Genomic DNA, 12,983 nt, shown 5'->3' on the forward strand with positions numbered 1-12,983 from the left:
GCAGGAACTGGAGAGCCAAATTCAGCCCGTGGCCTGTTTTAGTAAATAAAGTTTAACTGGGACACAGCCATGTTCATTCATTTACATTTCTTCTGTGACTGCTTTTAGTTTACTATGGCAGAGTCAGATTGCTGTGACCAGGGACCACACGGCCTATAAAGCCTAGAATATTTAATATTTGTCTCTTCACAGAAAAAAAAGTTTTCACCTCCTTCACACTTCTCTTATACTTTACAAAGAAATAAGATGCATGACAGTGAGACCAAAAATACTGGATCAGAGCCTGTCCCCTGGTCCACACCAGTGTCTGGCTGCTCACCTATCTAATGATGTGATTTTTTCTGGCAATATGTTTGAAACCCCAATTCCTTTGAAGGGCATGCAGCGAAGGTTTGGGGCTGCCTGTCTAAATAGTCACGTTAGAACTACCTGAGTACTTCTAACTCACAGGGTCAGATGGTTAAATCCCACTGTTCTCAACGTGAATGCTCTTGCCAAAAGTCGAACATGGGTAAAAATTACTCCAATTGCGTCTTCAAATTCAGTAAGTTTCTGTAGAACTGGAGAAGTCTCAATAAGTTGTCGATCAGTATTTGGCTCTTGTAGCTACAAGAACAGAGAAATAAATAAAAAATCATGTGCAGTTTTTGGTTACAAAAGTAATTATCATTTCTAGGACAGCGTTTTGTAAAATTCCTTCTCCCATGAGTGGAAATTTCTGAAATGCCAATAAAACACTAAAGCGTCTTTCTCATCCCTTAGACTGGCAAACAAATCTAGTATTTAAAGAAGGCTCAAATAATATTTTCCAATCTTCTATCAGATTTCAAGGCCAAATACTGTACACAGACAGTTCAAAATCCCAAGTATTATACTAACTCTCCAAGGAAGAGGCAAGCTCAAGAACTGCTGGTAGAAAATATGTATATATACACATATACACACACCTAGTAACTGAGTGATTCTCAAACTTTAGCATTCATCAAGTTCTTGCAGGGCTCGTTAAATGCAGATGTCCAGGCCCTGCCCCCAGAGCTTCTGATTCAGTACCCTGAGGGAGGGACTGAGAATTTGCCTTTCTGATAAGTTCACAGGTAGCACACATGCTGCTAGTCTGAGGACCACCTTTTGAGAACCACTTCACTGAGTAACTTGACTGCTGTGTGTTTTCTAGGGACCAACCTATTTTGGCAAATGAACATCATTAAAACTGGATACAGCTTACATTGGAGATTATTATACCACTAGGCAGGTGTCCCACATAACAATGAGCCTTTAACCATGGTCAGAAAGCAAACATGAAAAGTATAATTAAAATGAACATTTTCAGGAACTTTGGGCAAGTTCTTATTAATAAAATATTTTTAAAGTACTTTGAATTAGTGTCACTAATTACTGTAAAGACATTAACGAGAATTGAGCAATTATTATTATATATAATCTACATATACACTATGATTATTATTATATATAATTTACATATACAAAAATATGTATATATAAGTATACACATACATGTATATATATGTATATCTCCAAAAAAGGGAAATAAAAGCAAAGAATGGTAAGAATTTTAAACCAACTGGGGGAAAGAGCTTCACCACTTGTAGCTCTTTTAAATTCCAAAATCTTGAATAAAAAGTCATTATACTATACTAAAATTTTAATCTACAATGTTTTATGCAATCAGAGTCAAAGCCTTCAATTTCTAAGATCCAAATTAGGTTACAATTTAGCAATGTTAATTTAGTATCTGACTTGCCTCCATATTATTACCCCTATAATAGCAGGCATGTAGATATACTGGAGTCACCATATTGTGCTTTGGGGGAGAGAGGGGACCAAACCATAGCCACACAAGTGGTTCTACCTGCCTTGGGAGGCAAGGCGACTCCCAGTGCTTCCCCTGCTGCACCCCAGACCACAAAAATGCAATGCACAGGTTCCTTTACCATTTGTTCCAAAATTTTCCAATCCTGACACCCCAGCTTAAAGTCAAAATGCCTCTAAAGGGAATCAAAGGATAAAAGCAGGAGGGGACAAAAGGCAAACTGAAGCATCACCCCCAGAGTTATAAAGCTCACTGAAGACAGGAAGGTCACACTTACCTGGAGTGGGTGGAGAGGATAATTAAGCCAGACTTCACGTAGGTCCTGGAAGATGGAGTGATGCCTTTAATGCCGGAGGGAGTCATTTAACACACTCTAGAGTACTAAATATAATGCCATTATGTGAAATACTGAACTATTTCAGATGCTGACTCCACTTATTGCAAATTCAATAGTGCTGGCAAACTAATTTTTTTAAAGTGTATTCACCACCTAAACTGCCTGAAGTGACTCCAATTAGCCTATTAAGCTGGGGGGGAAGAGAGCCACCCCCACCCACAGGAGTCAAAGACACCTTTTAAAACTAAGTTACACATTTGCTTAACCTAATACACTGGATTAAGCTGTTGTTTTAATTATATTTTTTAGTTTACCATTTCCCAGAAATGTGCATCAGCTGTGCCTTTTGTAATTAAAATGCATCTCAAATAGTTTTTTATTTTAGGCACTAATTCATTATCATAGAGTAGTTTCAAAATGGTGTAGAAAACATCCCATATAGTGCATGCTAAACTCTTAGATTTGTGAGATCACCCTTTTACTGTGGGTCATTACAAATGTTTACTTGAAATAAGGGAAAGAATAAATTTTGTGGAAAATCTTAATACGTTATTTTATTCATTGAGTTAAATCTGGAGGCAGTTATAATTAGACCTTCCTCAGGATTAAAGTGCTTCCTTCAGTTTTAGCCTCTAGGGAGCCTCTGGCTGACTCTGCTTTCTGGCCTCAATAATAGGTTTTTGAGATAAATAACAAAATTTTTAAAAGAGGGAAAAATAATTTTTTTAATTTTTGAAGGGGAGAAGTATGGGAAAGTTTATCACACTTGTGGCACAGATGATGACAAAGTGAAATAAAATACCTGATAATTTGGTACAACCTGCAGCTTAATAAAATACACTTAGGTTTCTTTCTTTTTTTCCCAATATGTTAAAAAAAAAGCTTAAATATCAAACTGTTCTTTTAAGGCATTTTAATGGACTTCTCTTCACCAATTCAATAACCTTTCCCTTGAATTCTCTGTAGCTGAATAACACCGAATGTCATGCCCTTCCTGCAACTTTCTCTTGCTCTCCCAATGCTTTTTTCCTTCCTGCTACATCTGCAATGGACATTTACCAAACTTCAGTCCCCTGCCTGACCTATGTATTATCTGCTCCTCCAGAGAGCCCCACTACTCCCATTGCTTTAACTGCCCCCTCGGTTTAAATTACTCGTTCTCTGCTGCAGTCTGACCTCTCATCCAAGCTACAAGTCCATAACTCTAAGTGCCTTAATGGGCATCTTTACCTCATACCTAAATGACCAAATAATAACTTCTCACTTTTCACCTTACACTAGGGAGTATGGTGTTAGGAAAGGCTGCACGCTGCCTGCGTTCGATCCCGATTCCATGTTGGGAAGTTACTTAACCTCACTGAGCATAGCTTTCTCAAGTGTAAGACAAAGATATTTACAGTACCTACTTCAAAGTGTTTTCTGATGCCTCAATGAGCAATGCACTCAGAGCATTAAACCCAATGCTGGTACACAGAATACGCCACTATTAATAATGGTGACAGCAACAATAACAATAAATAATGATCTCTTCTGACCAACTCTAACCTCCAAAGCTCAGAATTCTCAGGGACTTCTCGATCTGTCTTTCTCCTTCCTCCTATGTGTTTTTCACTCAAAAACATTGATTTCTCCTATGATGTCTACTGCCAACCATCTTGGTGTGACAGCTTAAAACCTCACAACTAGCCTACTTCAATGGCATCTACTGCCTTTAATCTACCTACACCGTGAGATAAGGGTCTGCTGCATCTGGTGTCAGAGAAAATAACCTGCTAAAGATCTTGATTGGAATCTCAGCTGTATGAGTCCAAGGATCTTAGGTAAAGCTTCTACCTTCAGTTTGCTCTTCTGGAAAATGTTCACTGACTGTTGGGACATTTGTTCATGCAGCATATTTTTATTGAATACCTGTTATGTATTAGCTTACTAAGATGAATAAGACACTACCCCTGTCCTCAAAGGAGCCTAGAGAGGAGAAATGAAGGTAAATAAGTACAATTTCATAAAATATGCTAAGTTCTATAATAGTAACATATATATACCAAGTGCTAGAAAACCTGCTTGGGTGTCAGATCAAGCTTCAGTGAGGAGGTGACCCTTCAGCTGTATACTGAAGAACAGGAGGGATTCAGTAAATCAGCAGAGGGAGGGAATCAAAAGCAGGGCACCGTAAGTACACAAGTAATAGGTCTCAAAGTACACACAAAAGGATAACTCCTAATGGGCAGCGCACAGAGGATTTTAGGGCAGTGAAAATGGATGGTACTCTAATGGTGGATGGATGTCATTACATGCTTGTCGGAATTCATGGAATGCATAACACTGAGAGTGAGCCCCCCTGTAAACTACAAACTTTGGGTGATTATGATATGTCAGCACAGATTCATTGACTGTACCAAACGTGCCGCTCTGCTAGGGGATGTTAGAAAGGAAGACGGTTGTGCACAGGTGGGCGCAAGGGGTACAGAGGAAATGTCAGTACATTCCTCTCCATTCTGCTGTGAATCTAAAAAACATTTTTTTAACTTCAAAATTTTAAAAAGGTAATTCCTAGAATGGCACAAAGAGGAAGTGAAAAGAAGATGGAAAAAATAGGTGGGAGTCAGATTATAAGAACTACTAAATGCTATGTTGTATAATACAGAGTTTGGCAAGAAGAAGAGAAACCAAAGATTTTAAGCCAGAAAGACCATCATCAAATATGTGCATAAAAAGAAGACAGCACTAAACATGAATGATGGACGAGAGCAGCGGGTTAATTATTCCAGGTGAGAGCCGAGGTCAAACATGAAAACAGTAGGATGGTCAAGAGAAAGCCAACTCAGGAGACACGAGGGACCTGCCTGATAGAAGCTGACAACTGCATGGAGATGGGAAGAAAGGAGCTCAGGGACAAAACAAGAGCCTCAGGTTTCTGGTTTACATCATGAAAATGGAGGAGGAGGAATATTTAAATACTAAACCTGCTGAAGTTAGGTGTCTGTGGAACACCCCTGTGAAGCTGCCCAGAGGCAACTTGAAACCCCTTTTTCAATTTTTGGAGCTCCAGAAAAAAGTCTGGGTCAGAGAAACTGGGACAGATGTGTGAAGACAAAAAGGGGTCAGGGTTGGGGACCAGGAGGGATTACACAGTAATCCTCCTTATCTTCCTAAGAAGGTCACTGGATGGTCAAATGGAAACAATGGCTCCGAACGTACTGGGTAAGCCTCAAAGGGTCACGTAACCCAAAAACACAGAACCACAGAACTGGCAAAATCTGCCTGCTGCTGAAAGAGTAAAAAGCAGTTCAGGCTAAGAAAGAAAAACAGCCCTGCTGTTAACAGGGCTGAGAGATCGACACAGATAAAGCCTGCAGAGCTAACAGGAAACAGCGTTTTCCTCAAGGTCTTACAGCAGCTGTAAAATCCGGTACGACCCTCTCTTTGAGGGACAATTGCTTTCCTGCCAGTGTTGCCCTCTGACCTGCTATGCTATGTCTTACCCCTGAACAAAGATTATCAGGGACACTCAATTGCTAAATTGCCTCTCGGCTCCTGATAGCACCCCAATCCCAAATTAATCCCTTGCTTCTTTTTAATCTTGCCTCAGACAACGCAACCCACCAAGAACCGGTCAGCACAGCCCAGGCCTGAGAAAGGAGTCCCTCTCCCTGTTGTGAACTCCCCTGACCCCCACCCCAGCTCCACGCATGGCGCCAATAAATCTGACCACGTGGGCCTACAACCTGTCTCCGGCTGTCTTTGGCCAGCTGGACTTTTACAGTACCATCACTCAAGAAAAAGCACAATGGCTGGTCAACACTCTCACATGCTACTGCTAAGAGATGTAAACCAATCTGGAGATGTCAGATGACTTAGAATGTCCGAAAACGCTGAAGTGGAAAGACCATATATTACTAAGCCCCGTACAGTTTCACAAACGACACGCTAAACAAATTCTGAACCTCAGGCATCCTGTTGGTAAGACGATGTTCAGATTCTGCTTTTTCATTTAGTCATTTATTCATTTCATTCCTTTAGCAAACATTTGTTAAGCACTGCACATGCCAGTATTGTGGGAATATAAGCTAAGCCTGCTAAGTAGACAGGTGGGAGAGAAGCAGTTTAAAGAGAATACAGAATCTAAACAAAACTGATGCAATTCAGAACACCGGGCGCAGTGCCATATATAATCCAGGAAAATAGGAACACGGAAGCAATGGGGACGCAGGTAAGATGGGAGAAAGGAACAGGAGGAGCTGGAGGTGGGGGACGAGTTAAGGGGCGAGGGGGCACACCAAGGCAAGGCTGGAAGGAGAAAACAAAGTAAAGAGGTTGTTGAAATTGCCAAAAGGCCAGAACAAAGATATTTTAAGATTTGAGAATGAGACTTAAAACGCATCTGCTCCACATATAAATCAAGATGCAAACTTGTTTATAGGTGTAGGACAAAATGGGGGACACAGAACATCTGTAGATAATGTTCCCATCAGAAGGAAATTCACACATATAAAATCATCACCTATCTCTATAAAAAAGGGTAAAAGAAAATCAAATCTTCACATATGAACATTGTCTAGGTCCCATTTTTCAAAACTATTGATTCTTTTTTTTAAACTATCCTAAAGAATACAGTAATAACATCTGACAGCCACTTAAGCTGAAGGTTTCACAAAGGCTTAAACACCAGCTTCCTGTGTTCTTTATTGCTCCACAAGGGCTATTTCATTCAATTATAATGACATTTCAATTTGGGATACAGAGTTGCCTCTCCCTTTAAATGTTAAATTGACTTGTTTTGGTACAAAAAAGAACCCAGTATACTCTATTACACACAGGACTAAAAAGGTAGCTCTGGCAATATTAATAGCTTAAGACTTTAGTAACAACAGAAACTATTTTAGAATTTATCATTTTTTCTTAAACAATAATTTGCTTAAAAAAAAAGTACTTCCACACTCTTTACTCATAGCTCTATCAGAAACTCCCTATGAACTGACTTTCTAAAATAAACACACGTTTATCTAGTCTACATAATTTACATAAAAACAAATCATAAACAGAAAAGCCAAAAGGCTGTAGCTTCAACTAATCCTGCATGGGGTAGGGATCCAATGATTATAAAATATAAAATCATAATTAATTTCAAGGTCCTTCAAAATAAAGCAAAGTCCCACCATATTTGCATTCATATGTAATTTACAAGTGACCATGAGGAAAAGACAGGGCTTCAGGTAGAAGATAAACTCCTAGCGTAAATGTCCACAGAACTTCCCCATCTGTGACAGAGCTTGAAATCTATCATCTATGGTAGATTTGGGGGTTTTGTGTCTTTTACATGCTATTTAAGATACAAAGACTAATTGATACAAGATCTTCTGGAATCATATGCAACTGAGAAAAATCAAATGAGTCAAGATCAGTACCGGATCATTAAAGAGCAAGCGTCCAAATAACTGTTTGGCTTCCTCCAGGCTTCCCTCCAAGTAGACAGCTCCTGGAAAAAAGGGAATGCCAAAAGGAAGCCTGCATCAATATTCAGAGAAAACTACATATCTCTGCAAAAAGCAAAAAGGCAAGCCAAAACCCACTCATGGGAAAAATCGACCCGATCAGAAGCAATTGTTTTAATGGCAGCATCTGCTGTCTTTTAGCTACGCTTTGTATTGTAAGTTACACTGAAATACAAAATTCAATTTACTAAAATATAAGTCTAATATGGTAAGAAAAAGAGGCCAAGTATGAACTACCATGAAAGATGTGGGTATGAACTGTTACCAAGGGAATTACTATGCACAAATGCTTGATGAAAATGTTATATTTTATTTTCTATATTCATAGTTTATATTTCAGACTATAGATAAAATCTGAGTTCAGATCAATGAAGGCTTCTGTAATTAAAAATCAGGACAAATTGTTATCCTTAATTTGAAAAAATTATTTAAAAATTTTGAAATAATGAAGCACTGTACACACATTTACCATTAATCATAACCAGTAAATACTACAGTAACATTTTAACTGGGTATCAAACAACCCTGGAGTAGGGGAATTCTTGAAATCATATTTTAACATCTGTCTTCAGAAAGGCTATTTTCCATGTAAAATTTTAAGACACTTAGTCACCAGGGCTGTTGATGGCTAAAGACATTCATTATTCATCAATAGCTATAGTAATAATAGTAACAATAATGGTGATGAAAGTAATACTAGTAGGGACTTGGGGGTCACTCACGCCCCAGGCCCCGTGCAAAGCATTTTCACATTCTTATCTTCACCTTCCAGGGCACCTCAGTAAGAGGGTGTCAGGAAAAATTTATAGGACTGGGGCCCAGAATGGGTGATTGGGGGGAGGCTGAAAGGTAATGGAACTTTGCTCTGGCTTTGTTGAGGCCAGGATCAGCTATAAAGATCTTCCCAACAACTCTGTGAGGTAACTGACACCATCTCTATGTCACAGATGGGGAAACTGAGGCACAAAGCGATTCAACAACTTGGCAAAGACACAGGGCCAGTCAACGATGCGAGAGGAAACCGGATCATGTCTGCCTGGCTGTGGAGCCAACTGTAACACTGTCAGAAATATTACGTGTACAGAGCACAGTAATTTCATGTGACAAACCCTCTGAAAATAGACATATTTGTGCAAAACAGACATAGCTGTGAAAAGACTGGATAATTATTAAACTTTCTCTTGCTACCATCATCAGCACAAAACTATAATGGGAAGCTTTTATATTCATTTCCAAAGGAAGTGAGTAAAATTGATAAGGAAGAACAAAAGGCCTTTGAAAAATAAAATGTACTCAATCACTTACCTAAAAAAATCAAGGAATTGTCAATCTACTGTAACAGTTCTTTACAATGCAATCACCAGTTAATTAACTCTGCCTAACTTTCCCGTACAAACAGGTAGTTATATTCAAGTTACAGTAAAAAAGAAACCGGAGAAGTAAAGTATCTGAGCGAGGAAGTAAAGAGTCTGCACCAGTCCTGTTTCAAGTGAGTAAATGCTGGCTATACAGGCCCAGGCCCTGGGATCTTCAGTGTGCAGTGTCTTTAAGACGTTTCAGTCAGAAAGTCTTGTGAACAGTTTAAAACGTGATCAAAAACAGTACTAGGGCCTCTCGAGCAACGTAGTTACTGTTTATGTATGTATGCGATCCTGAATCAAATCTGGCAAGTACTCCATCTCCACTCCGTATTAACTCACTTCAATTCAGTTCAGCATGTACTACATATGTGTGTGACATGAGACTCCATTTCCGCCCAGCACAAGGAATGCAAGAGAGGAAAGTATGGCCACTGCTCTGGGGGAACAACAGCCACTGTACGAGGAGGTGGCTGTTACACTGGGGACTTCATTATGTCCCAAGTCGCCACATTGAATTTTATGCATTCTCCACTTTAGACATACAAAGAACTAGATTATAAAAAGAGAAATTACCTATTAATGCTTCAAAACAATTAGCCATTGCATGTCGAAGGTCTGATTCTCTGCAAAGGTCGGGTCCATGAGCATAAAGCATAAATCGATCCAGTTCAAGTTTCTACAAAATTCAAAACGACAAAAAGAAAAAAATTGGTAAAATCATAACTGTAATAAGAGCATCTCCTAGGGGTTATGGTTACAAATTAAAGGGCCTTATGTCAGTATATTAAGAAGTTTAGTCTACCATTCACTACGAATCCTCACATATGGTTCAGCTCGGACAAACTTCAACTTTTCCCCAAGCAAGCTTCTATGAACTCTGATGGTTCACGTGGGTTCAGAACTGATCAGATCTGAGTTGTCCAGTTGCAAGTTCAGAACAGACATTAGCCTAAGCTGGACCAAGACTCTGCTATAAGACCATGCCCTTGGGTTCACCCAGTATGTCTAGGGAGATACAAACTCAACCCAAAGTTAACCTCTTTGACACCAGTTATGTGGTACTGATGGTGTTTGTACCATATGTAATAGATTTTTATGTAGTAGAGTAAATGAGGAACCCTCAGAAGACTTAAAAATGTCTTATATCTCTAGATAAATCTTTTTTTTGTTTAATAAGGATTTGGGGGGCCCTATATCTTTGTATTTATCTCCCCTTTATGAGGTTTCCATACTCATCTTTCTGAGGCTCAGTGAGATCTTCTGAGCCTCAGTGAGATCTTCTGAGCAATAGGTTGGAATTATCTTAAGAGCTCTGGGAATATTGTTTGTAATGAATTATGTTTTATTTTTTTATTCAGCCTCAGACAAGTTTAGAGAGAAATTTGTGGCCCAGTTCTAGAAATTGTGTAGGACTTAACGAATATTATCTACATATACTAACTTTACCTCTGGCTTCATTTTAATGTCTTATCCATTTTTCTCTTTATTTTGAGTTCAGTACCTACTTATTTCTTGTCCTATTGTATTATAATATACAAATCAATTCAAGTCCTTTTAGAACTAGATACAGTATGAATGGACATATATGCTATCAGTATTTTGTATTGCTAGGAATTCATGAGTATAAAATAAATGAGAGTTTTGACTACCACAAATACAACAGCAGAAAGTACCTCATTTTAAAAAAATTGATCCCCAAGCACAAGAGTTTATACTAGAATATGTAAATTTCATTTGTTTCACAACTTCACTGGGAAAATCCAATTGTTTGCTATCTCTGGAGCCCTGCTTGAGAGCAGACTGCAAGCCATATTTTTATATTATAAACAACTATCTGGAATGCTATGAATTGTTTAACTTCTCATATTATTTGTTCATGTAGGCATTAGTGGAACTTTTAAAAAGGAGAGTGCTATTCAACTGTGCATGTATTAAAATGCTCATTTTCTGGAGAGCTGACTTAGATCTTTCATTAGCTTCCCAAAGGAGTCAGTAATCCTCCTCCATCAAGTCCCCTCCTCCCAAATGGTTAAGAACCACTGGTCTAGACAGAAGAAGGGCAAGATCACCACTGCCTTCTGCTGGAACAGATGGGTGTTGAGTACTACGGGAACGTCAGGGTTTGGGGTAGAGGAAGATCACAGAGAAACCCCTGAGGGGAGAAACTGGCTGCCACCATCATAACAAACTCACAGCTCTGTCCAGCACCCAGTATGTTACGTAACAGCTTCCATTTTCATCCTATGGTAGTTTCCTACATTTTGTAAATATCCTCCCTACAATTGTTTGAAAAATAATCATGCAATTCCATTTTATCTGAAACTGAAAGGAAAACAATGATGGGGGCAAGCTGACAATCTACTCATTAATAATAATCTACTTATTGGATATTTCTATGAACAATCAGGAAGCATCTTGACAATTAGATCAACTAAACATTGAAACAGTTTTATATAAACTTGTGGAATTTCATTCATTGTGAGGCTGCTAAAACCAAGTTAGCACTTCTGTTGCCTATAGTTTTTGCTTCAGGTATCATTATTCATGTTCTCAAAGGTCATCAAAGCTGGGTCAAAACCTACCACTGTAGCTATGACAAAGACATTACATAAAACAGAGCAGTGCAGTTTTGCTAACACAGAAACCCTGGGATAAAATTAACCACATTTTGAATGTAATTAATATCTTGGCAAGTTCAAGTTAAGAAGTTAGTCATAAAACTTCAATGGGTTTTATCTAGTCTTTTCTACCAAATTCCAACATTTATATCAAAATGAAGAAAAAAACAGAAATTAGTTAAAGCAAAAATCACAAAAGCTTTTTTAGTGAATCACTGATGTTTGGGAATTTAACAGCCACAGTTCCCCCTACTACTGAATAAACCCATAGGTCTACAAAATGTAGTGATTTATAAATATAATTTATAAGTGGAAGCAGCAATAAAAACAACAAATTTCTGCTAATTTATTCATATGTTTATGTGATTACTATGAATAGGCATCATGCCACGCACTTTATAAACTGAATCATTAAAACTCAAATGATAATCTCATTTAATTCTCACAACCATCCTGTGTGGCAGGTGCTAACACCATCACCATTTTACAGATGAGAGAGCAGAGGTTTGGCAAAGAGAATAACAGTTAGTCCATGGTCCCCCTGCTATTAAGAGGACTGGGGTGGACTGGTATCCTGACAGCCGATGCAAGTGCCCATTTCTATCTGCTATGATTTACTATAATGAGACACTGCACAGAGAGAGGAGCAGCAAATGAAGTCATGTGAGTAGCGTACCTACCACAAATCTAAATCCAGAAAAGGTTCTGTTAGTCATCCAGCTAAGTAAGCCTAAATCCTAAATCTTAATTAATAGGATTTGTGATTTGGGGCGATTCTCAAAGATCTGTAAAGCATCCCCTGTGGGTATCAATGGCCTGGAGTATTCTATTCAAAGCTGTAATTTGGCTTGTTAAAGTAAATTAGAAACAATTGTAATACAGACATATTACACAAAGGGAAAATACAAAATATTTCATTTCTTTTGCTCTGTTCCTTTCCCCCAAATGTTCAACTCTGTTCACGTACATCTGTCAAATTTTTCCTCTTCTGTTATCAAGTTACCTCGCCATGGAGTTCATTAGATGCCGGTGAAACTCACTAAGGTAACAGAACTAATAAGCCTGAATCCTTAAAACTCAAACAAACAAAAAAAATCCTTCTTCGTCTATAAAATATTAAACCCTTAATACACCCTAAAGAGTTACTAATTCAAATGCAAAATTATGCATGGACTGAAGGAGAGAAAGTCAGACTGCACTACAACTGCTCCAGAGATCTGATATACCTTCGCCAGCATGGCGAGGTGCTGGTTCTGAACGATGGCAGTCCGATAGGTTGCTAGTCCTCCCTCTTCCAGACTGGGAAACAAGTAGTACAAATGGACACTGCAAAAGAAAAAAAAA

General features: G+C 38.5%; 1 protein-coding gene across 6 annotated transcripts in view; it reads right to left on the bottom strand.

Moving 5' to 3' along the window:
• Positions 1–12,983, bottom strand: part of DROSHA (drosha ribonuclease III) — a 104,228-nt gene that overhangs the window by 17,976 nt on the left and 73,269 nt on the right. For all 6 annotated transcript variants that reach the window (XM_032470559.1, XM_032470551.1, XM_032470555.1 and 3 more), the window contains 5 exons: positions 12,866–12,965; positions 9,595–9,697; positions 7,574–7,644; positions 2,109–2,153; positions 449–606 (listed from right to left, as the gene is read on the bottom strand). In XM_032470559.1, the coding sequence (XP_032326450.1) occupies positions 449–606; positions 2,109–2,153; positions 7,574–7,644; positions 9,595–9,697; positions 12,866–12,965 (477 nt within the window). The remainder of the gene's footprint in view (positions 1–448; positions 607–2,108; positions 2,154–7,573; positions 7,645–9,594; positions 9,698–12,865; positions 12,966–12,983) is intronic.

This window comes from Camelus ferus, chromosome 3, assembly GCF_009834535.1.
Source record: "Camelus ferus isolate YT-003-E chromosome 3, BCGSAC_Cfer_1.0, whole genome shotgun sequence".
NCBI classification, from domain to species: domain Eukaryota; kingdom Metazoa; phylum Chordata; class Mammalia; order Artiodactyla; family Camelidae; genus Camelus; species Camelus ferus.